The 27656-nt window shown below is 67.0% G+C and overlaps 4 protein-coding genes across 6 annotated transcripts; 2 read left to right on the forward strand and 2 right to left on the reverse strand.

The window, feature by feature from the left end:
* Positions 1-221: 221 nt before the first annotated feature.
* On the forward strand, positions 222-7416 carry RBFOX3 (RNA binding fox-1 homolog 3; the record flags this gene model as incomplete). 2 transcript variants are annotated; one of them, XM_082492256.1, is made up of 11 exons in its annotated part: positions 222-464; positions 1305-1442; positions 1971-2024; positions 2552-2644; positions 3805-3865; positions 4157-4210; positions 4524-4656; positions 5221-5260; positions 5890-5951; positions 6279-6357; positions 7372-7416. In XM_082492256.1, exons 1-11 carry the CDS (start codon positions 252-254, stop codon positions 7414-7416), a joined length of 972 nt encoding a protein of 323 aa, XP_082348382.1. In that variant the 5' UTR covers positions 222-251. The 2 variants fall into 2 exon arrangements, with proteins under 2 accessions (XP_082348382.1, XP_082348381.1); XM_082492255.1 differs by having other exon boundaries at positions 237-470.
* A 3064-nt stretch (positions 7417-10480) lies between these two features.
* ENGASE (endo-beta-N-acetylglucosaminidase) lies at positions 10481-15855 on the reverse strand (the record flags this gene model as incomplete). The annotated part of the gene is made up of 14 exons (XM_082492067.1): positions 10481-10873; positions 11005-11119; positions 11212-11312; positions 11405-11570; positions 11799-11971; positions 12076-12184; positions 12409-12512; positions 12891-13056; positions 13241-13389; positions 13504-13661; positions 13778-13926; positions 15198-15399; positions 15525-15601; positions 15743-15855. 14 exons carry the CDS (start codon positions 15853-15855, stop codon positions 10481-10483), a joined length of 2175 nt encoding a protein of 724 aa, XP_082348193.1.
* A 1851-nt stretch (positions 15856-17706) lies between these two features.
* C1QTNF1 (C1q and TNF related 1) lies at positions 17707-19401 on the reverse strand. The gene is made up of 3 exons (XM_082492145.1): positions 19203-19401; positions 18938-19083; positions 17707-18515 (listed from the first exon to the last, which is right to left on the reverse strand). The coding sequence occupies exons 1-3, from the start codon at positions 19349-19351 to the stop codon at positions 17965-17967; spliced, it is 846 nt and encodes a 281-aa protein (XP_082348271.1). The 5' UTR covers positions 19352-19401; the 3' UTR covers positions 17707-17964.
* Positions 19402-24346: 4945 nt separating this feature from the next.
* Positions 24347-27613, forward strand: CANT1 (calcium activated nucleotidase 1; the record flags this gene model as incomplete). Of its 2 annotated transcripts, XM_082492200.1 has the most annotated exons (4): positions 24347-24769; positions 25501-26140; positions 26404-26607; positions 27077-27613. In XM_082492200.1, 4 exons carry the CDS (start codon positions 24347-24349, stop codon positions 27445-27447), a joined length of 1638 nt encoding a protein of 545 aa, XP_082348326.1. In that variant the 3' UTR covers positions 27448-27613. The 2 variants fall into 2 exon arrangements, with proteins under 2 accessions (XP_082348326.1, XP_082348325.1); XM_082492199.1 differs by lacking the exon at positions 24347-24769 and having other exon boundaries at positions 25522-26140.
* Positions 27614-27656: the final 43 nt, after the last annotated feature.

Here is a 27656-nt window from a genome sequence, read left to right on the forward strand (position 1 = left end):
AGAGGATGGGGGCTCGGCTGCAGGCAACGCAACGCAGGAGCTGCTGCAGCACAGAGGCAGCCCAGGGTTTGGGGGGGACACACCAAAGGCTGGGGCACGGAGGGGCTGGGGGGGCTGGGTCTGGCTGCAGGGACCAGGACCCCTCCCTGGGGCAGGTTGCAGCCGGGGCACCCCGGGGCCATCGGTGGGTAAGGGGGATGGTGCCGCTGTCTCGGCAGGGTAACCAGGACGCCACGGCTCCGCCGGACGCGATGGCTCAGCCCTACCCCCCGGCCCAGTACCCCCCGCCCCCCCAGAACGGGATCCCCGCAGAGTATGCGCCGCCGCACCCCCACCCCACGCAGGACTACTCGGGGCAAAGCACAGTTCCGGAGCACGCCATGACCCTCTACACACCAGCACAGAGCCACGCCGAGCAGCCGGGCACCGACGCCAGCACACAGTCCATAGCAGGGACGCAGACGGTACCGGTAAGGGATCAGTGTCCGGGGGGGCAGGTGGGGGTCCGAGGGCAGCGCCGGGGTGCCAGGGCAGCAGCGCTTGCCTGGCCACGGTCCCTCGGGGCGCCGGGCTGGGTGCCGCAGCCGCCGCCTCTCTCCCTGGCAGTCCCCCCCCATCACTTCTAATCACTTGTAATCTACCTGCTTGGCTGCCTTCCCACCAGATAGCTTCAATTACGGGGTTGTAATGCAGCGCCGGGGAAAGTGCTGAGCTGACAACTTCCCAGCCCGGCCGCAGCAGCCCCACATGTGGGGTCTGCCACCCCCCACCCCCAGCACACCCCTGTGCCATGGTCACGTTCCCCGGGGCACCCTGCCACTGGGGTGACTGTGGGGGGAGAGGCCAGTGCGAGGCCACGCGGTGCTGACCGACTCTGCAGTGGGTCAGCCCCTGCCCTCTCCCAGGCCACCCCCTCCCTGGGGTGTGCTCCCTGTGCCCCCCAGGTCCCTGGCACCAACCATGGGGAGCGGGTGATGCCCTGACCCTGTTGTCAGCCCCGGCTGAGGTGTGGGGGGGGGGCCAGGCAGGGCTGGTGGCTGGTTCCCCAGGTTGGGTGTTCTTCACCTCCCCGCAGGCAGCGTTCCCCTTGGGCATCCCCCCAACTCACCGGGCCGTGGGGAGACCCACGGAGTGATGCCCAGAGCTTGGGGACCGCAGGGTCCAGGGTATCCTTAGGGGCAGGCAGGGCCAAGGACAGGGGAGGGGGACAGTCCCTGAGCCTGGACCGCCACCGGGGGCTGCAGAGCTGGTGAGGCTGGGGGCTGGCAAGGCCGGGGGCTGATAGCCAGCGGTGCTTCCCGCAGCAGACAGACGAGGTGGCACAGACAGACAGCCAGCAGCTACACTCCTCAGACAACACAGAGAAGCAGCAGCCCAAGAGGTTACACGTCTCCAACATCCCCTTCCGATTCCGGGACCCCGACCTGCGGCAAATGTTCGGGGTGAGTCCGGCCCCGTCCAGCCACCCGCGTCCCCTGCGCTCCGCTCAGGTGCTGCCCGTGGCACCACAGGGACCGCGGCACTGTCCCGTCCCAAAGGTCTGTCCTGCCCAGCCCGCGGTGTGCCCAGGCACCTCCGTGCTGCTGCTGGCTGGGAGCCGCAGTTTGCCGGATTTTCACCCTGGTTAACAGCTGGGCCTGGGGACCAATGCCCATGTGTGGAGGGGGGAGTGACACAGGGCCCTTGTCCCCCTCCCCTTGTCCCCTTCCCAGCCCTCATTAGGATTCAGAGCAGTGTGGGCTGATGAGATTTTTGAGTGATACTGCTCAAGTCCTGGGAGAGCGGGTGCTGCGGGAGGGACAGGGCCTCTCCCCTGCATGGCACCGAGGGTCCCCTGCTCTGGTCCCCAAGGCAGCCCCCTGCCCGTCCCTGGCCCAGCCGTGTGCGGAGCCCCGTGCCGGCAGCCCCGGGAGCGGGTGTGGGGCCGGCAGCTCTGCGGATGCTCACCCCTCTGCTCTCTCTGCTTGCAGCAATTCGGGAAGATCCTGGACGTGGAGATCATTTTCAACGAGCGGGGCTCCAAGGTGGGTGCTGCCCGCGGCCGGCACCGTCACAGCGAGCCCCGGGGAGGGGGCCAGGTGGAGCTGGGATGCTGGGGGGCTCCCCCGCCCGCTCTCCCCTCCTCGCGTGCCCCGCGGGACCCAGGCACGGGGTACCCCAACTCGGGGCAGCCCTGTCCCGCTGCCCTGTGCCGGCTGGGGGGGCCGTGCAGGTCCCTATGCCCCAAGCACCGGAGGGAGGGGAGGGCTGGCTCTGCCCCCCCTTGCACAGGCAGCTCATATCGCTCTGTGTGTGGATGTCTCTGTTGTATCTTCCCTGCTTTCTGTGCCCCTCTCCCAGACTCTTCTCCCAGCTTGTGGGCGATGCTGGGGCCTCAGCCGGGACCCCCGGAGCCAGCGGGGGCCCTGACCCAGGCTCTCCATCTCTGCACTGCAGCAGCCTCATCTCCTGCGCCAGCTCTCCTGATTCACCCCCTCTCTCTCTCTGTCCCCACACCCTCTCTCTGTCTCTCTCTGTCTCTTTCTTTTCTTCTTTTCTCCTCTGCTCACAGGGTTTTGGGTTTGTAACTTTTGAAACTAGCACAGATGCCGACCGGGCACGGGAGAAGCTGAATGGCACCATCGTAGAGGGCCGGAAGATTGAGGTGCTCAGATAAGTGTGCTAGTGCCATGCCTGCGTGTGCGTGTGTCCCCTCCGCCCTGCCCGGGGGCTGCAGGCAGGGCAGAGCTGCCCGGGGACCGTGGGCAGGGGAGAGCGGGGGCAGGGGACGCTTTGGGACAGCCCCGGGGCAGGACCTGGTCCCGCATGCCCCAGGGGAAGCTTGCCCGGCGTGTGCATGCGTCCGTGAATGCGGCACAGGAGCATGTGTGCCGGCTGCCGGGAAGGTCATCACTTGGCGCAAGTAGTGTCCGGCTCAAAGGAACCGCCTGCGTGCAGGGAGGGCCGGGGCACCAGCCCGGGCTCTGGCAGCGTTTTGCCCAGGTACAGAGGGGTCTGGCGGACCCCAGCTGCCCGCAGCCCCTGTGCCCACCACGCAGCCGCCCTGAGCTCTGCAGGGAGGAGAGGGGCTCTCTGCTCCACGTGCAGTCCCACCTGCCCCGGGAGGGGAGGGTGCCGTGCAGGGCTCCCGTGCCCGCTGTGCAGGCAGCTGCCGTGCTGCCGAGCGCCCGAGGACTTTGTGTTTGCAAGCCAGGCAGAGGGATCAGGCTCTGCCTGTTCGTTGGCAGCACCATGCTGATTGCCAGCGAGCGGGGCAGAGGGAGTGGGACACAAACGTCCCCGGCAGTGCTGAACACAGGGAAGGGCAGCCTGGCAGGGCACAGCGATGTCCTGTGGACAGGCCCTGCCTGTTGGAGAACATGGTCCAACAAAGCTGGGCAGGAGCTCGCGGGCGCTTGCAAGAGTGACCCGGGCTCCGGCCGCAAGCAAGTCCCTCCTGCAGGCTCGATCAGGCCGTGGGGTGGGGACAGGAGGTGGCTGAGCCTGACGGCAGCACGTCAGGGCTTGGCTGAAGCATGGCGTCGCAGCGGTCGGGGCATTGGCCACCAGCCTGACCAACACTTGCCGCTGGAGCTGGGGCAGGAGCTGAGGGGCCTGGGTCGGCCGGGGGTGCGGGCAGCACTGCATCATGGCAGGGCAGCTGCAGGCAGAAATTCCTCCCGTGTCTCCCCACGCAGCCAGTGTCCTTCCCTCTGGCGCCTGAAGCAGCAGTGACGCGCGCCGTGCAGCCGAGCGGGCCCTGGACCGCGGCCTCCCCAGCCCCGCCGCCCGCAGGCGCTGAGCTGCCATCCCCTCTCTCCGCAGGTGAACAACGCCACGGCCCGGGTCATGACGAACAAGAAGGCTGCCAACCCCTACACCAACGGTAAGGACCAGCTCGGGGAGAGCCGGGGCTGCAGCGGGTGGGGGCATCCCCCAGCACCCGTGCTCCCTCGCTGCTGGCTTGCCGCTGAGTTGCCGCAGCGAACACCCTCCGCGCCCCTGGGCAGACGAGAGAGCGGCACTCCCTGCCCAGTGTGGGGTGCAGCCCCCCCGGGCACCCCATGCCCTGCATCCGCGTCCGGGCGGGAGCTGTGGCCCCTCGGAGCCCAGCGGGGGGTGGGGGGAGCGCTGCACGGCGGACGCCCCTGGCCTCACCACCTCTCCCTGCCCGCAGGCTGGAAGCTGAACCCGGTGGTGGGAGCAGTCTACGGCCCCGAGTTCTACGCAGGTAATGTCAGGTTGGGGACGGACCCATCACAGATCCCCCCCCCAAAACATCGGCTCCGCTCCCTGCCCAGCACCACTGCTGCTCTGAGCAGCGAGCGGCCCCCAGCCCTGCTCCCCCTCCTGCACCCCTGTGTGCACAGCTCCCCCCGGCCCGACCCCCTGTCCCAGCGTCCCCGTGGGGCCGTGTCCCCGGCAGGCTCAGGGGACAGAGGCAGGATCTGGCACGGGACGCCCTGAGGTGGCTGCGGGGGTCCCGGCCGTGCGCCGTCAGGAGCTGCTGCGGAAAGCCCATGTTTGTGCCCTCTCTCCTGCAGTAACGGGGTTCCCATACCCCGCCACGGGGACAGCCGTGGCCTACCGAGGGGCACACTTACGGGGACGAGGACGTGCTGTCTACAACACCTTCCGAGCTGCGCCACCGCCACCACCCATCCCCACCTACGGCGCGTGAGTATGCGCGCGGGGGTCACTGCCTCAGGGCACGGGACATGTCTGCCACTATCAGCATCGGCGTTGCCGGGCTCACGCTTCGGGAATGGGCTGCAGCTCCCCCAGCACCTGCCTGGCCTCGGGCACTGTGAACGCCCCCAGGCTGCTGCCCCTCGGGGTGACTCGTGCACTCACCACCCTCCTGTGCCCCAGAGCACCAACGGCCACTCCAGCTGTGTCAATTGGTTTAATGGAAATACTCTCCCCCGGCACACACAGCCACTCTGGTGTCAGGCACAGCCGTGGCGATCTGTGGCCATGCGGTTGCTCCCAGCAGCGATCGTGCCTCGGACTCCTCCATCCCTGTGGCATCCCTACCCGTGGACATGCCCTCTCCCTGTCCCCACATCCCTGTCCCTGCCAGTCTTCCCAGCCCAGGACATGCCCTCAGGCTGCCCGGACAGGCACTCCTCACCCACCGGCTGCGCCGCTGGCAGCAGCTCCCCCAGTTCACCGGCTTCACCCCGATCCCCCCGGGCTGGTGACACAGGGCAGGCTCTGACGCCTCCATCTCGTTTGCAGCGTTGTCTACCAGGACGGGTTCTATGGAGCCGAGATCTACGTAAGTGCCATGCACGAGTCTGGGCGATGCCTGGGACCCCATGCCGGGGCGGGGGGTGAGCAGCGCGGGGCAACTTCGCGTTGGGCTCTTCCCCCAGCCAGCCCCTAACCCTGGGGAGGGCAGCCGGTGCCCAGGCAGAGCGTGGAAGTGAGCGTAGTCGTGAGCACGGTTGTGAGCGTGGCTCCTCCGGAGCGAGTAGGGTGGTGCCACATGTGTCCTGTGCCCCCAGCCAGGCCCCTTGTGGGGACAGCACCACGTGGGATTTATGGCCTCGCCAAGCACCGGTGCGCTGTCTTACACCGGCATTTAACCTCCATATTTAAGCAGCCATTGGCGATATTTCAGGCAGGCGGCTGAAGGATTTATCTAACGTGACACCTCATTAAAGCGATCAGGGAGGTGACATTCTCTCCTCTGGAAATTTAATTTTTTAAGGTTAATGTTTGTGAAAGCCCCTGGGGAATGGTAATGAGGCTGGTGTGCGCCTGGTGGCACGGGCACCGGCTCCCCGCGGGGCCCCACCGCTGCTCTGTGGCAGTGCCCAGGGGGTGCCCAGCTGCCCCGGCCCCCCGAGCCTCCCCCGGCGGGTGCTGCCCCCCTCCCTGACGGCAGTCTCTCCTCTGCTGCAGGGGGGCTACGCCGCCTACAGATACGCCCAGCCTGCGGCAGCAGCGGCAGCGTACAGCGACAGGTGAGCACCACTGCCCACGGGTATCGCTCCAGGCCTTGGGGGGAAAGCCCCATTTCAACCCCTGCACCGCCCGGTCTGACAAACCCCGGTGCCCCACGGGACGAGGACGGAGCCAGGCGTGATGAGGGCGTCCTGCAAACCGGGACCCCTGCACTCCCCTTGGGCTCCTTCTGGCAGGGACCGGTGCTCAGGCAGGGAGCAGCGGGAAGGTCCCAGGGGGCTCCCGGGTGCAGGAGGGGGAAGCAGCGGCCAGGGCTGGGGGGGGCTGCGGAGGGGAGACAGGACCCCGTCCCCGGTCACTAACGCCCGCCACTGTGTTTGCTTTAGTTACGGCAGAGTGTATGCAGCGGCAGACCCGTACCACCACACCATCGGCCCCGCCACCACGTACAGCATCGGCACCATGGTAAGAGCAGCCCCCGCGGCCTTTCTTTGCTTCCCGGCGCGAGCGGCAGCCAGCCTGGGGAGGGGGGCCCGGCATGGCCGGCACAGCAGCCCGGGGAGCCTGCGGGGTGCGAGGGGCACGGGGCAGCCCCACACGCCGGGGCTGCGGGAGGGGGACCCGGTTGCTGGCGGCGATGGCAGGAACGGCACAGCCCCTGCCTGGCTCCATCCACAGGCAGGCGAGAGAGGAGACCCCCCCACCCCATGCCTCCACCCCACGTGCCCCGTTATGCCCCGTGCAGTCCTGTCTGCACATGCCGCTTCCCGGGGGCCCAGCGGCCCCCCGCGCTGGCTGCCTGGGCAGCACCCCAGGGCCCTGCCTGGGGATCGGGACCCCCTTTCTCATCCCCAGGGTGCAGCCGCACGCAGGGAGCACGTGTGTGCGCACCAGTGCCTGCAGCCCACCCACACGCCGCAGCTTTTAGCTAGCTTCATAACCAGCATCAAAGATGAAAAATCCCACTCTTGGGCAGGATCTCAAAGCCAAACCGTCTTTTTCTTCCTTTTTTTAACCCACTCACCCCGGCTGGGGCTGGGGTTGGGCTGCCAGGCACCCCTTGGCACCCCCAGCCCCAGGCAGCCACTAGTGAGGGGCCATGGCCCCTCTGTCCTGCAGGGATGGGCAGGGTGGGTACCAGCCCAGTGCCGCAGCAGGGACAGAGACGGGCTCCGCCGCGGTCACCGCAGGCGCGTGAAGGCCTGGCCACGGTGGTGCCGTGCTGGGGGCAGCCGGGTCACAGGGCACCCTGCAGCCCCCGGCCCATGCACCACCCCAAGGCAGCACCAGCAGCCGTCCCAGAGCCCAGACAGCGCTGGGCACTCCCTGCCCTGCCCTCACACCCCAAGGACAAGCGATTTGGTGTCATTTTAAAGAGAAAAAAAAAAGAAAAAGAAAAAAAGAAAAAAAAAGGGAAGAACTGGGCTTTGCCTCTCTCTCGAATACTGATTGGCTTTTTTTTCATCTTTGATGTTGCAGGCTAGTCTATACCGAGGAGGGTACAGCCGCTTCACTCCCTACTAGCAAGACAGACACATCCCCTCCCACCACTAACACTGGCTGCTCACTAGCACCAAACCAAACCAGGCAGACAGAGCCGAGGCCGAGCCTCTGGAGGAACCGCGGGCCCTGCCCGGGATGGGGCTGGGCTCCGCTGAGCCTCGGCACCCCACACCCGTAGGGATACGGCTCCATCCCGCCGCCCGCCCACCTCTCCTGCACCGTCCGCCTGCCCCGGCGCAGCCCTGCGCCTCGGTGCTGCTGCGCTCCTGCCCCCGGCACCCCTGGGGGCCACGGGGAGCGGGGCCGGCCCCCGGCCCCAACGGCACCCCGCTCCCACAGCCGGGTCGCGGGGTCCCCGGGCAGCTCCCCCCCGCCCCGAGCACCCGGCAGGCGCTGCCCTTGCTGGGGGTGCAGGGGGCTCATCCCCCTGCGAGGCAGGAGGGGATGCTGGGCGCCGACGGCAGCCCCTCTGCCCCCCATAAGAGAGACAGGAGCTGGCGGGGGCTGCTGCATGCTCCTCGGGGACGGAGCCGGGCTGGGGCGGGTGCGGGAGCCCCAGGACAGTGCCCCCTGGGGCAGCCCCCCACTTCTCTGGGGTGACTGCGCTGCTCTGCGGAGGAGCTGCGGTGCGGGAGGCGGCTGCGCAGGTGGGGGCGCGGTGCGGGGCTCGGGGGGCTGGCGCAGCACCCGCATCCCTCCCGGCCGGGCTGCCCTGCGCGCCGCTCCAGCGACAGACCTGCCTCTCTGTTTCTGTTGTAGTGAACCCGCGGCCGTTTCCTTCTGGGACCAGGAAGGGCAAAAAAATACACACACACACACACACACACACACACAAAATCAAAAATAAAAAAAATAAAAGCAAAGCAACAAAAAAAAAAAAAGCAAAGCGGCAACAGCCAAGTGAAAGTCCCATACTGTCCACACACGCACCGAGCGAGCGAGTCCCGGAGGAGCGCCGCGGCAAGCACGGACCGGCCGGACGTGCCGGAGGGGCCCCTCTCCGCCCCGGCCCCGCAGCCCGCGGCAGGGAGGGAGAGCCGGCGCGGCCGAGCGGGGGGCGTCTGGAGGGGCCTCCGTCCGCCCAGGCGCAGGGCCTGGGCACCACGTCTTCCTTTCAGCTGCGGCACGCCGCCCCTTCCCCGGCTCTGGGGACCGGGCACTGGGGTGGGAACCCAGCTTCGTGTTTCCTGAGCTCTGGCGCTTGCCGGTCATCAGCGTGTCGAGTGTGCGAGGCCTCAGCTCCCATGTGGAGCGGGGGTGGCGGCACAGCCGCTTTGCTGAGGCGCTGGGTGTTGCAGGGGGATGAGCCTCTGCCTTTTAAAGGGAATTTTTGTTAAGAGGAGCTTGCAACTCGCTTGCCATCCCTTTCCCCTTCTTCCCCTCCCCTCCGGCCCCTGACGCACCCGGGGCTCCCACCCCACGGGGAACAGCCCTGACTGATGCCGCTTGCGGCCCCCTGCGCAGAGCCGGGGCAGGGACTGCCCCGATCCCACTCCCACTCCCGCCTGCTCCGCGGTGCGGGACACGCTTGTGGCCACCCGTCCCTGCCCGAGGTAGTGGGACCCCACCAGCTCTCGGCATGGGGTCTTGGCCATTGTGTCGCCCAGGACTGGGGGCCGGCATCACCCGCAGGGACCGGCCTGAGCCCCGGGGTCAGTCTGCAGCAGCCGGCGCACCAGGTCCGGTGCCTGGCAGCGTGGGGCACCGCGGAGCCCACCCCGGGGTGCAGCCCCATCCCGTGGGGCGGCTTCACGCTAAGCCCCCCCTGCCCCCCATTCCCCCCCCATGTGGCTCCGCCACTCCTCAAACCTCACTTTATAGTCTGCAGATGCCCCCAACGCTCTAGCAACGAGCTCCCCCTTTTCTATTCCCAGTGTACATAGCCCCAGCCCCCCAGCCCCACGCCCCCGCCCCTGTACAAAGCTCCTTCCATCGCTGTACTGGCTTCTTCCTTACAGCAAACCCCTGCGCCGGCCGCCAGCACACAGGCTGGCACCGGCCCATCCTGTATGCTTCAAAGGTGTGACCATTCTAATAAACAGTATTATTATTATTATTATTATTATTATTATTATTATTATTATTATTACAAGGATTATTATTATTATTATTGAAATTATTAATAAAGATTTCTTTCTTCAACCAGGGCGGCTCAGGTTTTGACTGGGGGGCTGGCACAGGGGGGCTGGCACAGCGGGGCTGGCCGCCCTGGCACGCCGCTGGGCAAGGGGCTGCAGCCTGCAGCAGGTGAAGGGGGGACGCGCAGGGCCCCCGGCCTCGCCATAGCAAGGGAGTGGGGTGCCGGCACGGCAGGACCCCTCCCCTGGCTCTGCCAGGCCCTTCATTTTTCAAAACTGTCAGATAATTCATTTTGGAGCGAGTCCCCCACCAGAGGAGCAGCAGCTTAACTGCTGACATATTAATTCTCCTGACTGGGAGCCAGCATTGTTTGTGGGACCGGGGCCGGTGCTCGGAGGGAGCCGGGGCTGGGTGACCCCGCTGCGCGGCGCGCTCGCCTGCCTCCCTGCCTGCTAATTGCTTGCTCACCAGACTGTGAGAAAATAATTGCTGCTATAAATTTTCTCTCTTTCTCCACATAAGATATCCAGGGGAGGCAGCCCGGGCACAGCCGCCGCCTGCCAGCCCTGGGGAGAGGGCAGCGGGGGCTGGCTGGGGCCGAGGTGGTCCACAGGGGACGGGCGCAGCGGCTGCCGGTGCTGGCTGCTCCTTGGGGCTGAGTGCCACAGCGGAGCTGGTGCTGGCGGCGCCACATCTGTGCTGGGCTGGTCCCCGAGGCGGGTGGACGCAGGGCTGGGGGGGTCTCAGGGCTGCAGGAACTGGGGGGGTCCCCGGGCAGCCCCTCACAAGCCCCTGGCCAGCACCCAGCGGGCCCCCACAGCGAGGGCTGAGCCCAGCCATGGGGGTAGGAGAGGAGTGACCCGCTGAACCCGAGTGACGAAATGCAGCCTCGACCCTCTTAGCCCCCCCAGCAGCGGCTCTGCCGTGCCTCCCGCCCGCCGCCCACCCACCGGCATGGAGGAGACACGGACGCAGGGCTGCACCACGCTCGCCTTTAATGCCCATCTCAGCTGGTGCCAGTGGCCGGATCGGAGTAGACCAGCACCAGCCGCCCCCAGCGCTCGGGGTCCACGGGCAACTCGTCGCGCAGCACTGGCTCCACCAGCAGCTCCAGCCGGCAGGACTGCCCGGCCTCTGGCCGCGGCACCACCAGGCCCACGGCGCGGTACAGGCAGGCGTGTGCCAGCCCCAGGAACTGCGGCGATGTCTGGCCCTGGTGGCAGCGGGCACCCAGGCTGAGGATGCGGAAGCAGCCGGCCCGGCCGGGCGGGAAGGCCCAGCGGAGGGTAAGGCTGAGCGAGAGCTGCTCCGCCTCGGGGCCCTCCTGCCACCAGAGCTGCGAGGCCATCACGCTCTGCACCTGCGGCGGGGAGGCCGCCACGCTGGCCGCATCCAGCACCTGCGGAGGGAACCACAGCACTGACGGGGCCGGGGCCGAGAGCAGCAGGTGCCCACCCGCCTTCCTGGCACAGGGCAGTGTGGGGCAGCATGGGGGCACGTGGTTCCCAGCCAGCAGCAGCACACACTCACCCGGACCTCCCCGAGGAGGCAGGTGAAGGGCATCTCCTGCGGGCTGGGCTGGTGGCGGGACACGAGCAGGGAGAGGTCTCGCAGGCTGCAGTCCTGCAGGTCCAGCTCGTAGCACCTGAGAGCAAAGGGGCAGAGCGGGCACGGTGCCGGGGAGCCCTGGGGTGCCCCCACCCGCCCACGGGCACAGGGTGCCAGCAGGACACTCACCGGCTGGTCCAGCCATGGGAGCCACGGCGGCAGGCAGCGAGCAGCTTGGCGAGGCCGGGTGGTGGTGCCGGGAGGAACCGGGGGTGGTGCCGGCCGTTGGGCTCTGCTGGAGGGAGCAGGGTCAGGGGGGGCGAGGGGCTGAGCTGGTCCCACACCCCGCAGGGGGTGCTCACTGCAGAGGGCACGGGGTGACAGGGTCCTCACCGGGCAGGGAGGTGACATTGCCCTCGTAGCAGGTACCCGAGTCCCAGGTGGTGAGCTCCAGCGCGACTGTGAGCTCGTCGGGGTGCCACCCCTCCAGCTTGTAGAGGAGGGTCAGGAAGAGCTTGGGGGGCGCCGGCATCTGCAAAGAGAAAAGGCTGATGACCCCAAATCCACCCAGAGAGAGACAGAGAGAGAGAGGAGAGAAAGAGAAGATGCATTGGGTTAGGTTTGCAGGGCAGTGCAGGCAGAGAGCCCCCATGGGACGCTCACCACGAGGCCCCGGGTGCCACAAAGCTCTGCCTGGGCCACGTGGGCCGTGCTGTGGCAGCACGGTGCCAGCCCAGCGCTGAGGAGGTGGCAAGGGGGCTTCTCCCCTAACTCACCGGATGGCCACGTGCTCCTCGCCGGGGGGGATGGTCCCCTCCACCCTCAGGGAGCTGCCCCCGCACCAGGCGTCCTGCAGGCAGCAGCTGGTGCTCAGCCGGCCCTCACGCTCCGGGTAGAGGGGTTGGATCTCCTGCGCGCTCAGGTCATACCAGGGCCCGACCTCTTCCTCCTGCAGGACGGGGTGAGCTGGGCTGTGTGGGGAGCCGGGAGCAGGGACCCCCCTGCCTGGCCCACCCCTGCCTGGCTGCAGCCGAGCCGTCACTGCGCACCCACCTTCCCATCCAGGAACCTGCTGGTGCCCATGCCCAGGCTGAAGGAGGTGGCGAGGGGCAGCGTGCAGATGCTGTGCGTGGGCAGGTACTCGGCCAGCGAGCCCCAGAACCTGGAGGAAAAGACAGGTGTCCGAGCAGAGACCCCTGTTACCGCCACTGCCCCGGCACAGCAGCGGGCACTGCCCCAGCTGGGGCAGAGTGGGGCCAGACTGGTCCCAGTGGGCAGCCCGGGTCTCCCGGCAGCCCTGTCCCACTGCCCCGCAGCCCTCCCGACCCGGGCTGCTCATGGACCCATCTCCCCACCACGGCCCCCACCCTGCCACGCTGCCCTCACTTGTTCTCGTTGTGCAGGAAGTTTTCCTCCCCCAGGTGCTCGTAGACCCAGCCGGGAGCGAAGATGGCTGCGGAGAGGCCGTGCCGGCGGATCAGACGCAGGGACTGCAGAGAGGAGCAGTAAGCAGCACAGGCCAGGCCAGGCCAGGCAGTCGCCTTGTCACCTGCCCTGTCCCCACTCCCCCAAGTCCCACTGGCTCCGTGGTGGGGCAGGACAACACCACGGGGATGTGCTGCAGCATCTCCCTCTCCAGGGACTGCAGCACCGGCATCCCCCAGCTCCCTCTCCATGCACGGCTGGCAGCGCAGCGGCTCCAGGTTCCCCCACTCCTCACCACTGCATCCCTGGGTTAGCGGCACGGCACGGCATGGCACAGTATGGCATGGCACAGTATGGCATGGCACAGCCATCGGTGAGAGCTCAGAGCCCCATGCTGGGGAGAGGCCCAGGGCCCCTCTGTGGCCCAACCTCGGCACACCCACCTTATCAGTGTCGAAGCCACCACCGATCACGTCCCCGCGGGCAAAGACATCAATGCCGACATAGATGTCGGTGTGGCGCGGCCCGGCCAGCCCACGCGTGCGCTCCAAGTGCTCCTCCTTCCAGTTGTAGTTGGTGAACAGCCCGTCGCAGGCGTCGAAGAACACCCTGGGGATGAGGGTCGGGGTGGCAGGGCAGACGCTGTGGCTGTCTCCGCAGACTCCCCCACCGAGGGCTGTGCAGGCCATGCCCTGACCACCCCCGAGCACTGGGTTTGGGGTGGGCTCATGCCCCGCACCCAGGGCCGGTTTTGCCTGGGCAAGGTGGCAGGGCAAGCAGGGCCCAGCCTCACCTATTGTCCTCGCTCAGCTCGTTCTGCCATCTCAGCGCGCCGTTCTGCAGAACACTGTCGTACCAGATCACCAGTCCCCCCGGCACGGCGCTGTGCACCTGCATTGTCAAGTGCCGCAGGAAGAGGGGCAGGTTTGCCACCGCCGCCGCCTGGCGGGAGAGAGCAGGGAGAGGTTGGCACGGGGCGGGCAAGGGGCCCCGCGCCAGAGCAGCATGAGGGAGGGGAGGGGGCAGAGGGGCGGGCAGGGTGCCATCTCAGCTCACGCTCAGTGTGTTCTCTATGTTGACCAGCCAGCCATCGAAGCGGTAGTGCTGGGCGATGCGGGCCAGCTGCTCGCTCACGGCGCGGTATGCCTCCGCCCCGCCGGCCAGGAACGCTTCGCACAGCTTCTCACCGTCCGTCCACTCCGTGATGAACGTGCCTGGGGAGACAGCAAGAGCGGCATCAGTCACACATCACAGCAAACCCACCGCACCCCTGGGGCTCCCCTGAGCCTGGTCCTGCAGGTGCCAGCCCTGCAGCCGGCCCTGCCCTCACCCAGCACGGGGACGCCGTTCCTGTGCGCCGCGTTGGTCCAGCACACGGGTGGGATGGTGACGGTGTGGTGGCTGAAGTAGACGAAGATGTCGATGTACCGCCAGTGGTAGAAGACATAGGGGTTGCGTGTGGCTGAGCCCTGGATGAACCTGCAGTGGCAGAGAGGGCTGAGGGTTGGGCAATGCGGGAAGGACGCCGGCAGACGGCTGCGGGGCTGGGCAGGAGCCTGACTCACAGCCCGGGAGCTGGGCAGAGCTGTGGTGCTGAGCCATAGAATCATAGAATCATGGAATAGTTTGGGTTGGAAGTGACATTTAAAGCTAATCTAGTCCAACCCCCTGCCATGAGCAGGGACATGTTCCACTCGATCAGATTGCTCAAAGCCCCGTCCAGTCTGGCCTGGAATGTTCCCAGGGATGGGGCAGCCACCACCTCTCTGGGCAACCTGGGCCAGTGTCTCACCACCCTCAGCATAAAACATTTCTTCTTCATATCTAGTCTGAATCTCCCCTCTTTCAGTTTACAGTCTTTACCGAATGTCCTATTGCAACAGGCCCCACTAAAAAGTCTGTCCCCTTTAGGCACTGGAAGGCCGCAATAACATCTCCCCAGAGCCTTCCCTTCTCCAGGCTGAACCCCCCCAACTCTCCCAGACTGTCCTCCCAGCAGAGGGGCTCCAGCCCTCCCAGCATCTCCGGGGCCTCCTCTGGCCCCGCTCCAACAGCTACGTGTCCTTCTGCTCTTGGGGGCTCCAGAGCTGGAGGCAGCACTGGGGGGGGGGGTCTCTCCAGAGCGGAGCAGAGGGGCACAATATCCCCCCTCGTCCTGCTGGCCACGCTGCTGGGGACGCAGTCCAGGATGCTGGTGGCTTTCTGGGCTGCCAGCACACATTGCCGGCTCGTGTCCAGCTTTTCATCCCCCAATTACACCCAAGTCTTTCTCGCAGGGCTGCTCTCCATCCCTCCATTCCCAGCCTGTATTGATACCAATGGTTGCCCTGACCCAGGTGCAGGACCCTGCACTTGGCCTTGCTGAACCTCATGATGTTCACATGGGCCCACTTCTCCAGCCTGTCCAGGTCCCTCTGGATGGCATCCTGTCCCTCAGGTGTGTCAACCACACCACTCGGCTTGGTGTCATCTGCAAACTTGCTGAGGGTGCCCTCAATCCCACTGTCCATGTCATTGATGAAGATATTGAACAGTACTGGTCCCAATACAGACCTCTGAGGGACACCCCTGCAGACCCCGCTACGGCTGACCCGAGCAAGGTCGCTGTGTGCCGGAGCCAAGAACCAAACCCCTCCATCCCTGTCCGCCTGCGGCCAAGCAGCCGGAAACAAACCAAGCAGCAATAGAAGAGGTTTGGGGGTTGAGATGTTGAACCCCACTGCCACATCTCCTCTCCACCCAGCACGTACCTGTCTTCCAGGTATCCGCCGCGCATGTCATGGCACACCAGTGTCCGGGGCCTCTTGCTGTGGAGCGGGGGCTGGCGCTTTGCCAGCGGCACAGCGGAGATGTTGAAGTCGTCGTTGCCATCGGGCTGCCAGGCCAGCAGCTCCTCCAGCCCGGACAAGAAGAAGCTGATGGGCTCTGTTGTGCTGGTGTCAAAGTGCCTCGCTGGGGCAGGTGGGGAGATGGGGCACAGGGTCAGCGGGGAGCACCACCCGTGTGCCCGGGCACCAGCACCGACAGCGGCACCATGCCGGTGGGGACGCAGCGGGCGCGCTCCCCGCGGTGCTCACCTGGCAGGGGCTGCGGGCGGGCGCTGACGCTGTCGTGCAGGACGGTGGTTCCGCGGGGCTCCGCCGCCGGCTGGAAGCTGCCGGGGATGGGGGGTGAGGGCCGGGCAGCCCGCGGCCGCCGCGCCCCCGGGACTCCCGCCGGGCCGGGCCGGGCCGGGACAGCACCGCGGCCAGCGCCCGCCGAGCCCCGCTCCCGGCCCCGCTCCCCCCCGGCCCACCTCCGCCGCCGCCGGCCGGGCCGCTCCGCCTCCTCCTCCGCCGGCTCCTCCGCCGCGGCCTCGGGCCTCTTCCCGCGCCGCCCGGGCCCCTCCTGCGCCTCCGCCTCCGCCATGGCGCCGCCGCCGCCGCCGCTACCCGCACTGACGGCGCCGCCGGCCGCGGCCCGGCCCGGCTCTCCCGGAGGCGCGGCCCGCCCGGCTCCGCCCGCCCCGGCCCGGCCACGGCCACGGCCCCGCGCCGCCCCCAGCGCCCGGCCCGCCCCGGCCCCGCTCGGCACCGCTGGGACCCGTGCGGAGTGGGGGGGAACGCGTGTCCTGGGGTGGGGGACGTGTGTCCCGGGATGGGGCCATGTGTCCCGGGATGGGGACGTGTGTCCCGGGATGGGGCATGTGTCCTGAGATGGGCTGCATGTCCTGGGATGGGGCCACATGTCCCGGGATGAGGACGTGTGTCCTGGCATGGGCCACATGTCCCGGGATGCACTGTGTGTCCTGGGATGGGACCATGTGTCCCAGGATGAGGACGTGTATCCCAGGCCAGGACATGTGTCCCAGGCCAAGACCTGTTGTGCAGACTGGGACAGAACCAGTACCTGGGCCTGTGACCCCCGCACAGCAGGCAGCCTTCCCCTCATGCCGTGTGCCAGCAGCGCTGGCAGCCCCAGCCTTGCCTGCCGCCCGAGGGGCCGCGTGCTGCCGTGGTGCTTTGCCCCCACCGCAGGGCTGGGACAGAGCCCTGGGCCAGCCGTGACCAGGGCAGCTGCCCCCACCTTTCCTGCACCGTCCCCGGGGCAGCCCTGCAGGGACAGCAGTGCCAGGGCCCTGGAGGCTCTACCAGCCCCAGTCAGCCCTGACCAGCCTCACCTGGGCCCCCCGTGGGGCTGGGGCTCTATTAAAGCTCAGCCCTGAGCCCTCCCTCCCTTCCCTGCTGTGCTGGGGGAGAAGCTGCTCTCCAGCTGTGGCCCTGTCTTGCCCATCTATGGACCCACCCAGCCAGACCCCAACCCACTGGCTTCCCAGCTTGACCCCAGACCCGCCTCATCACTGCGGACATGCCAGATGATCCAGACTCTTGGTAAGCCCGGTCACCGCCTGCCCTGCTTGCTGGCTGACGGGTCTTTTACTGCACTCAGCCTCCGGGTCCCTGGCCCTTATGGAGCAGCCGTCCCTTGCAGAGCCCGGCTTGGGGCTCCCTGGGGACCATATGCCCTTCCCTTCCCGCCACCAGCCCGGCAGCACTGTGCCAGCCCATGGCTCTCCAGGAGCAGGAACCTGCCCCGAGCTGCCTGGAGCCTCCGCACACACAAAGCAAGAGGACGCGCTGGAAGTGTGAGTAGGACCCAAAATCATGGGGTGTTTAATGTCATCACAAGCTGTACAGAGAGCAGGGGGCAGCACGCTGCCCCAGGCTCCACTCTGCTATTGCAGCTACAAAAATACGAAGCCTGGCCAGCAGATAATCTAAGTGGAGAGGAGGCGGCTGAGGCCAAAGGCCACACACGCAGGGCTGCTGGCGGGGAGCCAGCCCCTCCTCGGCAGCGTCGGCACCGAGCAGAGGCTGCGGCGGGGGGAACTGCGACGGGGACTTGCAGAGGGGAACTGATGCAATCCGCTCCCTTGCAGGGGTGCTTGGGGGAAGTGTCAGCCCCGCAGGTACCCAGTGACGTGCTGCAACATCCGCGCCGTTGGGACCCAGCTCTGCAGAAGGAAAGAGGGGCCCTTAGTGGTTTTATTGCCTTTCCTGCTGGCTGCTGAGTACCCTCTGCCCTTTTCTAGGAGAAGGAGCCTGCAGAGCATGTCACAGTGCGAGCGGGGCAAGGGAGGCACATGGTGCACGTGTCTGTGCTGCCTTGCACCAGGGCACTGGCCACCAAGCCGTTCAGCCGGTGCCGGCTCACACCAGCACCATGAACGCCTGTGCCCCAGCAAACGCACCTCTGAGGCAGCCGCAGGTGGGGATGATCTCCCTGCCCACCCCAGGTGAGTGGCTGCTGCCCAGGGCACAAATGCAGCAGAGGTTGGAAATGGCTCCGACTCCTCCCGGTGCATCCGATGGGCCTTGAGGAGCTGGGGGTGGGGGTATTCACACACTTGTGCAGCTGCTGGGGGTAGTGGCACATAGCAAGGATAACAGCTTAATGGCGGGTGGCATGCCCTGGGCGAGGGGGCGGCAGTGGCTCCTTGGACACCCGCCCCAGGGGAGGGGAAGGGGGAGCAGGCACTCAGGGGTCCCCGCTGTACTTGATGAGGTGGCCACTGAAGGTGATGTAAGTGTCGTATTCATCGCTGAAGATGGCGTTTTCACGCTCGCCCTTGTAGAGCCGCACCCAGACCTCGTCCTGCTCCTGCAGCTCCAGCATGACGCTTTGGCTCTGCATGATGCTGCGGTCGCTCACCTGGGCGTAGAGGATCACCACCTCTGCCCCGTTGCGCATGATGTGCAGGTATGTCTCCTTCTGGTTCCAGGTGTGCACGTTGAGGCTGAAGTAGTAGATCCCAGGGACGTAGCAGTAGAACTTGCCCGTGAACATGTTGAAGTGGTCGTAGAGGTTGACAAACTCCGTGTCGAAGATGAGGGTCTGGTAGTAGTCGTTGCTGTGCAGGGGTTTCTTGCGGCCCACCGAGAAGGCAGCGTAGTGGCTCTTGCAGCGCTCCCCCGGGGCACCCACGCTGCCCTTCTGTCCTTTGGGCCCCGCATGGCCCCTGCTGCCGGCCACCCCTGTCTTGCCGAACTTGCCCTGCATGCCTCGCTCGCCGCGGTCGCCCTTCTCGCCTGGGCAAAGCAAGAGGGACAGTTGCGCTATCAGAGGCGGGTGCCTTCTCTAAACCTGGTGCCCTGGAAGCCCCTTTGCCTGACAGCGAGGGATGGGGGCAGCAGGGACGCCCCCAGCCCCTGCCCCCTCCCTGGGCTCTGATGCTGCCTCCAAAGCTGCTGCCCAGAGGTCACCAGAGCAGGAGCAGCCCCGGCGTGTCCCCTGCCCACCACCCCTCTGCCTGTGCAAGGCGCTCCACCACAGGCACCAGCCCCAACTTCTCACTCCCAGTTAGTGCGACACTGGTGCCCCAGAGAGCCGGCACTGGGAGCCCAGCTGTGCGCTGGCCCTGGGGGGATGCTGGCAGAGCGGGTGCCCCATGGCATGGGGTGCCGGTTTGACCGCAGGCAGTGCTGCAGCGCGGGGTCTCACCAGCCCTCACCTTTCAGGATGGTCATGTTGATCTGAGGCAGGGGCTGGTACTGGGGGTAGGAGAAGCGCTGGTTGGGCGGCTCACAGCAGCGGACACAGCGGGGCCGCGGGGGCAGCCCCTCCTGGGCACTGCCAGCCTTCTGCTCCCACGTGGCCCTGGGGAGGGCAGAAAGCAAAGCGCAACAGGGAGCTACGGGTGGGGGCCGGGGCCCTTTACGGTGCCAGGGCTGCCCTGGCCCCCGCTGTGAAATGCCCTGGCCCTGGGGTTCCCTCACCTGGCAGCGTGGTGTGGGGACGGTGCCTCCTCGGGGTATGTCTGCAGACGCTGGTCGGGGTCAGGGCTGGGGCTGGTCTGGCTCCCCACGGGGGAGGGCAGCAGCAGGCAGGAAAGCAGCAGGACACCGAGCGCCCGAAGCCCCTCCATGCTGCGGCAGTGCCCTGCGAGATGCCAGGGATGGCTGAGGGGGGCGGCAAGGCCTGGCAGAGCCAGGAGCTGCAGAGATGCTCCGCCACGCTGTGCCAGCCTGGCTGTGCCCTGTGCCGTCCCCTGGACAGGACCTGGAGCACCGCGCAGCCCTGGGCAGGGCACAGCTGCACTTCCTGCCCCAAAAGGCCACTCTTGCAACAGCCCTTCCCCAGCAGAGCCCGCAGCGTGGGCAGACACATCTCTTGCAGCTGCAGGGACCATCTGTACCTAAATAGCTGCTTTTAGCTCAGCCATGTGCCTTGGCGACACTGCAGTGAACACCTGGGGGGACCCATGTTTGGGGCAGTGCCGGGGCTCTGCGCTCACCAACAAGTTGGGAGCTGGGGGCACGCAGCCCGCAGAGCCCTGGCATGCATGGAAGGGGGGGTCATCCTGGGGAGCCGAGGGTGGAGCGGAGCAGCGGCAGCGCCTGGCTGGCTGTCCAAGCCCAGGGCCAAGCGCTGCCGCTCCTGCTCAGGCCAGCTCCAGCTGCCCGCCATGGATGTCCACGAGCGGCAACTCAGGGTGTCAGCACCTGGGAAAATCACAGGCAGTCCCACATGCTGTGGGGCAAATGTTGGGTGCAGCCCTGCCTGTTGTGGGGTACCCCAGCCCTGCCCAGGGCTGCATCCCTCCTGCCCCAGAGCGTGCCAGGTTGCGCAGACCCCGTGAGAGGGGCTCCTGTGCCCCAGGAGCCGCCAGCCCTCGGCCCCCACCCTTGTGCCTGGGCCCTCCTCTGCGCGTTTGCAAGGAGACAAGATGTGGTTCTCTGGAGATGTGGACATGGGTTGGCGGAGCCAGCTGCCATGGGGAGAAACCCTCCTGGGAGCCCACATCCTGCGTGGGGCCAGAATTAATATTTGCAGTAGCCGGTGGCGCCACGGCCCAACCCGAGCAACCTGTCCGCCCTTCCCTGCCTTATCACAGCCATATCTGCTCAGGGTGTGGGGCCGGGCACGCAGCACCTCGCCCTGCAGCCCCAAAGGCGCCAGGACAGCCATGGCCAAACATGCGTGTGGCACTGCCCAGCTGCTCGGCAGCCTGCAGCAGCAGGGTCTGAGGCAGTGCCGGGGCATGACACACAGGGCACAGCACGGGGCTGGGAGCGTGGGCTGCCTGGTCCCACACCTCGCAGCGCCGGGATGGAGCAGGCTGCTCACCAGGCTCCTGTCCCATCAGGTGCCTCCCCAAAGGGGTACAGCCTTTGCCTTTCTCCCCTCTCCAAACAGCCTCCCCCTGCGCTACCCAGCCGTGCTCCGCGGGCTCTGCCGGGACCCCAGAGCTCTTGCCTCAAAGGGAAAAGGGTCCTGCGCAGCACAGCCCCATGTCCTGGGGGTGGGCCAAGCCGTGGGGAAGGATTCTGGGGCAGAACCCTGCTGTTTTGGTGAACGCCTGCTCTCTGAGCACCACGGTCCCATCAGTGATCTCCAGGCAGGCTGTTCCCGTTGTCCCCTGAGCACAGGGGCTGGTGGGGTCCAGGCCCGGGCGGGCGTGCTCCGGCAGTGGGTGCAGAGGGCGTTCGAGGCCAAGATGGATGCCTGGCTTATGAGTCACGTTTGCTGGAGCAGGGAAGGGGAGGAGGGATGGGGAAAGGCTCCAAAGGGATTTCCTGCTCTCTGCAAAGGGCCTGTCCCCTCACATGCTTCCTGGGTGCCTGTGTTCCCCCCACCTCTCACCCCATTATCTCGTCCCGCTGGCGCTGGTATGGGGAGAAGCAGGGCTGTGGGCACTGCAGGCAGGCAGCCTGGCGCCACATCCTCCCTGCCTGCGCCCTGGCCTGGTGCCTGCCCACACTCAGCTCCATGGGATCCACAGACACAGGCATGGAGAAGGCCAGTCGAGGGCTTGTGGGAAGATATCATCCAGGCGAGCCTTGGCCCTGGCTCTCTTGCCCCTGCTTAGCCTCCAGCTGTGCCAGCCACATGCCAGTCAGCATGGCACGCAGCCAGCTGGGGTTCTGGGAAGCCTGTGGCTTTCCCTCAGCTCTGGGACCATTCAACCAGATATTTCCCTGGGACCCAAAGCAAGCTCAACCCAGGGGAAAACGCAGCTTCACAGGGAACTGCTCCACAAGGAGAAGAAAGCCTTCACCAGGAAATTCCCACTGAGAAAGGCAGCGCGCTTCCCAGGCTGGAAATGGAGGCAAGCACGCCTCCGAGGACGTCTGCCCCTACACCCTGAGGGCACGCCAGGCAGGAGGTGCCCGCATATGCATGGGCATATACAGTCCTGCTGAAGGGACGCTGTTTTTCCTGTCGGGGTTGGATGCTCTCCAGGAGCAGTTTGGAAATTAAAATTCAGCGGCTGCTACAGCCTTGAGACTGCAAGTCAAAACATCCTGAAATACATTCCAGGCGGTGATAAAGACCAGGATGAAACAAGACCAAATCCCAGGGGGGAGGATGAGGGGGCTCAGAGCAGCGGGGCAGTGTGGGGGCAGCAGGACCTGCACGCCCACATTGCCCTCCCCGCTCAGGGTGATACAGCCCTCCCCGAGTCACAGTGACCAGAGCTGGGATGCCTCTGGTGTCAGGGGACACACTGGTGGTATGACTCCCCCACCTTTTGCTGCAGAGCTGGGACAGTGTCCGAGCTGTTTGCAGCCCCAGAGGAGCTCAGACCTGGCAGGCAGCAGGGTGGGAGCTGCACAGGGCAGCTACAGTCAAGGACCGACACAGACGTCAACTGCCTCCCAGCTCCTGCAGCGCCCAGCAGCACCAGTAAGTTGTGCTGGGGACCGCAGCAGCCACTGCGTCCCCTGCAGACAAGCCCAAAGGTGGCCCAGCCCTGGGTCTGACATGCTCGTGGGGACTGGCTTTTTGGGCACACGGCTGAGGCAGGGCCAGGGGAGCTGCAGCGCATCTGTGCAGGGTCGAGCCTGTGCTGCAGGCTCCAGCAGTGACCCTCTCCCAGGCTCTGTCCTGCCGCAGCTGCTGTGGGCCTTCTGCACCCTCGGAGGATGGTGAGGCTCAGCCCCGTGGCCCCCACTGCCCCCTTCGCAGGCAGGGCAGGGTCCTCACCTGGCTGACCAGAGCAGGGGGAGGGACAGGTCCCCCTCTCTGGACGTGCCCCATGACACCCAACCTCTGGGCTGAGTCTGCACTGATTCTGCAGCACCCATTGCCGACAGTACCCACAAATGGGTACACAACAAGGTGCAGCTCTGGGGTGCTGGTCCCCAGGCCTGCAGGGCCCCCCCCCAAACCTGCCACCCACCTACCTCCGGGGGACAGCTGCTCCCTGCTGGCGATACCTGTCCTTCCCTAGGGCATCCCCCTGGCGCTGCCCTGCCAGCCCTCGGCACGAGGCACAGCCTACCCGCGGTGGATCGGCTGCCTCCCGCTCCGACAGCCGCTTCTCCTCCTTCAGCCCGGGCGGAAACGCACTTTCTAGAAAGTAAAGGAGGCAGTGGAGGAGCAGGACGAGGCGCGCAGCCCTCCCACTGCCAGATGTGAGCCCAGCGGCGCGGGCGGCCGCCGTTAACCATGTGTGCTCCCAGTGCCTGCCAGCACCGGGCCCGCAGCCATGGACGGCGCTGGCCCAAGGTCAAGGAACGGGGGCGGCACATGCTGGGAAGTGTCTCCAGATGCCGGAGCTGGTACGTAGTGCTGGGACACCAGCGGCTGCAGCTGCGCTCAGGGACAGGACCCGGCCCCATGCTAGGAGAGCCGCCGGCCGTTCCCCAGCCCCAGGGGCACCGGAGCCTGCCCAGCCCCGGCCGGTGACGGGCCTTTTCAGAGTGCCCTCTGGCAGCCAGACACGCACACGCATCCCCACAGCGCTGGGCAGGGTCTGACCCCGCTCCCCGCACCCCAAGTGGCAGGGGGACACGGGCCGCGTCCGGGCCCAAGGCTGGCCTGGCAGAAGGAGCCGCGGGCTGGGGCCAGCGTGCACCGGGGGCTGCGCCAGGGTCCTGCCCGCCGGGCTGGGCCCACCCGGGGCTGGGCCGCAGGAGACACCACCCCGCAGGGCCGACTCGGTCCCCGCACCGCCGCCCGCCGCCGCTGGGCTCCAACCGCCCGTGCGCGGGGGGTCGGCTCCGGTCGGGGTTTGCCGGGCACTCCCCGCCGGGCCCGGCCCGGTTCGGGCGCGGAGCAGGCCGCGAGGCGGACTGCAGCCCCCAGCATCCCCCGCGGCGCGGCGGGCGGGCGGTGGGGCGGTGGCGCGCGGGGGCCGCTGGGAGTTGTAGTTCCCGCTCCGGCCTCAATGGTTTGGCCGCTGCCGGCTGCCGTAGCGGTGTGCGGGGGCTGCCGGGAGCTGTAGGCGGCGGCGGCGGCTGCGCGCGGCGGCGGGGGAGGCGGGCGGCTGCTCTCGGGCGGCGGCGCGGTGAGCGGGGACGGCGGGGCGGCGGGGGGCCGGGGCGGGCGCGGGGCCCGGGGCGCGCCGTGGGGCCCTAAGGCCGAGCCGGGCCTGCAGCACGGGGGTCCCCGCCGGGCTGGGGCGGGAGCACCGCAGGCCCCGAGCCCCCTGCTTGGGCGTGAGCACCGGGGCTGTGTCCCGGGGCGGGTGCGCGGGGGGTCCCGGGGGCCCTCAAGGCCCCGCTCAGGCCGGGCGGTGCGCCGCATTAGCGGCAACTCGCTCAGGGAAGGGGCTCGGGGGTCCCCGGGGCCGGGGGGGTTCCGTGTCCGTAACTGGGGGGCCAGGGGTGGCCGTGTCCATGTCCGGCGTTGCCGGGGGGTCCCCATGTCCGTGCCCGGGGGTTCCCCGTGACCTTGCGCAGGGCGGGGCGGTGGGGTCACTTCGCTCGCGGCGGGGGCAGCGCACCGAGCGGGGTCCCCGGGGCCCTGCCGAGGGCGGTGCTCGGGGGTCCCAGCGTGACGGAGGGGCGCTCTCTCCCCGCGGGGTCCATCCCCCGCTGCAGCGGGGCCAGCGGCCGACCCTCACGGGCTCTCCCATGTCCCAGCCGCGGTCGGGAGCACGCCCGCCTGCCCGGGGCTCGGCCCCCCACGCTCAATGCAGCCTCTGTTCACACCTCGGGCTGCTGAAAGGCACATTGAGAGCCCCGCGGCACGGCTGTCCGCGGGGAGCACGGCCCGTGCCCAGCGCCAGGCCTGGGGCCCCACCGCGGCCAGTGACCGGCCCTTTGGGGACAGCCCTGGGACAGCGGCTGGGAACCCCTCTGCCCTGCCCCGGGCTGGGGGGCCACTGGCAGGCAGGGCGTCATTGCCCCATGCTGTATGGCATGAGGTGAGAGCGGGTAGCACTGGGGCAGCTTCCAGGCCCTGGGAGCTGTTTGCTCCCTGCGCAGCCTGGAGCGCCTGTCTGCAGGAGCCCGGAAAGCTGCCACGTCCCCTGTGCTGCACGGAGGGAGGTGGCAGGGAGAGGCACCACTGGCACCATGGCCCTGTGGGTGGGCACAGCCCAGGTGGGCAGAAGGTACCCACACGCATGTCCTGCCTGGAGGAGACGTGGTGACCGTGGGCAGGCCTGGCGCAGGGGCTGGGGGGGGGGACTGCTACAGCTTTAAGGTTTGGCAGGTTGGGGTGTGTGTCCCTTGGACCCGGGCGCTGTGCTTCCTGCTCAGGTATTGGCATCCTGCTCGGGTGGAGCTGCCACGTGTCTCCCAGTGTCCCCGTGGGGCCTGTGGACACACTCACTGCTCACCAGCAGGGCTGCTTCCTGGGGGCTGCAGGAGCTGGGCCAGGCCAGCCGGCCACTCTGGAGGCAGCAAGGGTCATCCTTGCCGCTGGATGGGAACCTCTTTCTCCTCTTTCTTCCCCCGGGCTGTGCAGGGACACTGCTCAGCAGGACACCCCATCGCAGGTCCCGGGGCTTGCCCTGGACCAGGGTGCCTTGGCTCCCTGCCTGTGCTGCTGCGGACCCTGGGGCAGGTAGAGGTGCAGAGCAGGTCATGCGTGTCTGCTGGCGTGCTGGGGCTCGTGGTCTGGGTGTGCAGAGTGGGGGGTGAGAAGGGGCTGAGAGTGGCTCCAGCAGAAAAGCAGCCCCCTTGGCCTGCTGGCTGTTCTCTGCATGAGGCAGCAGCACCTTCTCCTGCTGCAGGAGAGGGGATGGGGCCCCTCATCTCTCCCTCGTGGCTGTGCCCTCCAGAGCTCAGTGCAACGCCATGCTCCAGATCTCTGACCTGCTTCCTCGCCTCTGTCCACCAGGTTCTCCTCTCCCCCAGTCTGATGCCCGTCCCGCCCTGCCATGAGTCTATGAGCCCCCTCCGGATCAGCGTGGGTGGTCTCCCTGTCCTCGCGTCCATGACCAAGGGTGCTGACCCCCGCTTCCGACTGCGCTGGAAGGCCATCGTGCTGTCGTCAGCCTGTGTGGGCTTTGTGCTGCTGCTTTTCTGCCTGCACCGGTCCTCCCCGGCACGGCCCGTCCCACCAAATCCTCGCAACTGGCAGCTCAGCCTGCAGGCAGGGGACCGCTACAATGATACCTACCCACTGTCCCCACCCCAGAGAAACCCTGACGGCGTGCGCTACCGCATTGGAGTCATTGCAGACCTGGACACACAGTCCCGGGGCTCTGAGGAGCACACCTGGTTCAGTTACCTGAAGAAGGGCTACCTGGTGCTGTCAGACAGCGGGGACAGCGTGACGGTGGAGTGGGACAAAGACGAGAGCATGCTGCAGTCTCACCTGGCTGAGAAGGGCAGGGGCATGGAGCTCTCCGAACTGGTTGTCTTCAACGGGAAGCTGTACACTGTGGATGACCGGACAGGAGTGGTCTACCAGATTGAGGGCAACAAGGTGGTGCCCTGGGTGATCCTCCCGGATGGGGATGGCTCAGTGGGGAAAGGTGAGCTCCCCTGTCCTGCCCTGCAGACACAGAGCAGTGAAGTCCTTGGCTCTTTGTGGCTCACTGGGGTGGGGATGCACTTTTTCTGTGATCCTGTAAGCCCAGCCAGTATGGGGGCAGTTCCTGCCTGGGGACTGGCTGGCTGCATGGGGAAAGGCTGTGGGCAGCATCGGGCCATCTGGTGTGGCGTTGGAGGGAGTCGGGGCTGGTCTGATGTCCATGTGCTGGCTGAGCCTGGGCTCATGCTGTTCTCTCCACTGCAGGCTTCAAGGCAGAGTGGCTGGCAGTGAAGGACGAGCACCTGTACGTGGGGGGACTGGGCAAGGAGTGGACCACAACAACGGGGGAGGTGGTGAACGAGAACCCCGAGTGGGTGAAGGTCATCGGCTACAAGGGTGATGTGGGCCATGAGAACTGGGTGGCGAACTACAACGCACTGAGGGCTGCAGCAGGGATCCGACCCCCAGGTACTGAGCAAGGCTCTCTCCTGCCACCCTGTGTCCCACACCCTCTGCGAGCTCTGGGGCCGAGGTCTCCCTCCCCATAGATACTGGGACTGGTGTGAGATTTAAAGGATGCTGGAGGCTACAGACCTGCCCCTGTCCTGGTGGAGAGCCCTGTGCCTGTGCTGGCTGTTTTTCTCCCTTGCCTTTGCCACGAGCAGCTGGAGGGTGGCTCAGCTGGGGCTGTGCCTGGCAGCCAAGCCCCTGAGCAGAGGAGGCTGTGCTGGGGTGCCCCTGCCCGGCTCTGGGAGGGACTGGGGGGGCTGCTGCATGGGTGGTGGGGCAGGAGGAGGTAGAAACATTTGCAGCGGTTGCCTGCATGGGGCTGCGAACGACCCCAGCTGCAGTGTCTTTTGGAGCGGGGAAGGGTCATGCCCCAGCCTGGCGTGCGCCCTGTTTTCCCTGTGCCGTCAGACGCCGCTCCCTGCCGCAGGTTACCTCATCCACGAGTCGGCCTCCTGGAGCGACACCCTGCAGCGCTGGTTCTTCCTGCCGCGCCGTGCCAGCCACGAGCGTTACAACGAGAAGGCAGACGAGCGGCGAGGCACCAACCTGCTGCTGAGCTCCACCCAGGACTTCGGGGACGTGACAGTGGGGCATGTGGGCGAGGTGATCCCCACCCATGGCTTCTCCTCCTTCAAGTTCATCCCGGACACGGATGACCAGATCATCGTGGCGCTGAAATCAGAAGAGGACAATGGCAAGATCGCCAGCTACATCATGGCCTTCACGCTGGATGGGCGCTTCCTCCTGCCCGAGACCAGGATCGGAAGCGTGAAATATGAGGGCATTGAGTTTATTTAACTGACTTTTGCACTGGACTGGAGGGGTGAGGGAGGCTGAGGAGCGCTGGGGCAGGCCGTGCCAATGTGCTCCTAGCTAGGCGCTCACCCTGGGCTCGGCCGAGGGATGCTGGGCAGCGCTCCCAGCTCTGTAGTTGGCCTTGGCGTCTCCTGTAAAGCGTTGGCTCTGCTGCAGCAGGCGTGGTGCGAGTGTTTCGGCAGTGGCACCTG

The sequence above is a fragment of the Vanellus vanellus genome (genome assembly GCF_965231255.1).
Source record: "Vanellus vanellus genome assembly, chromosome: 17".
NCBI lineage: Eukaryota > Metazoa > Chordata > Aves > Charadriiformes > Charadriidae > Vanellus > Vanellus vanellus.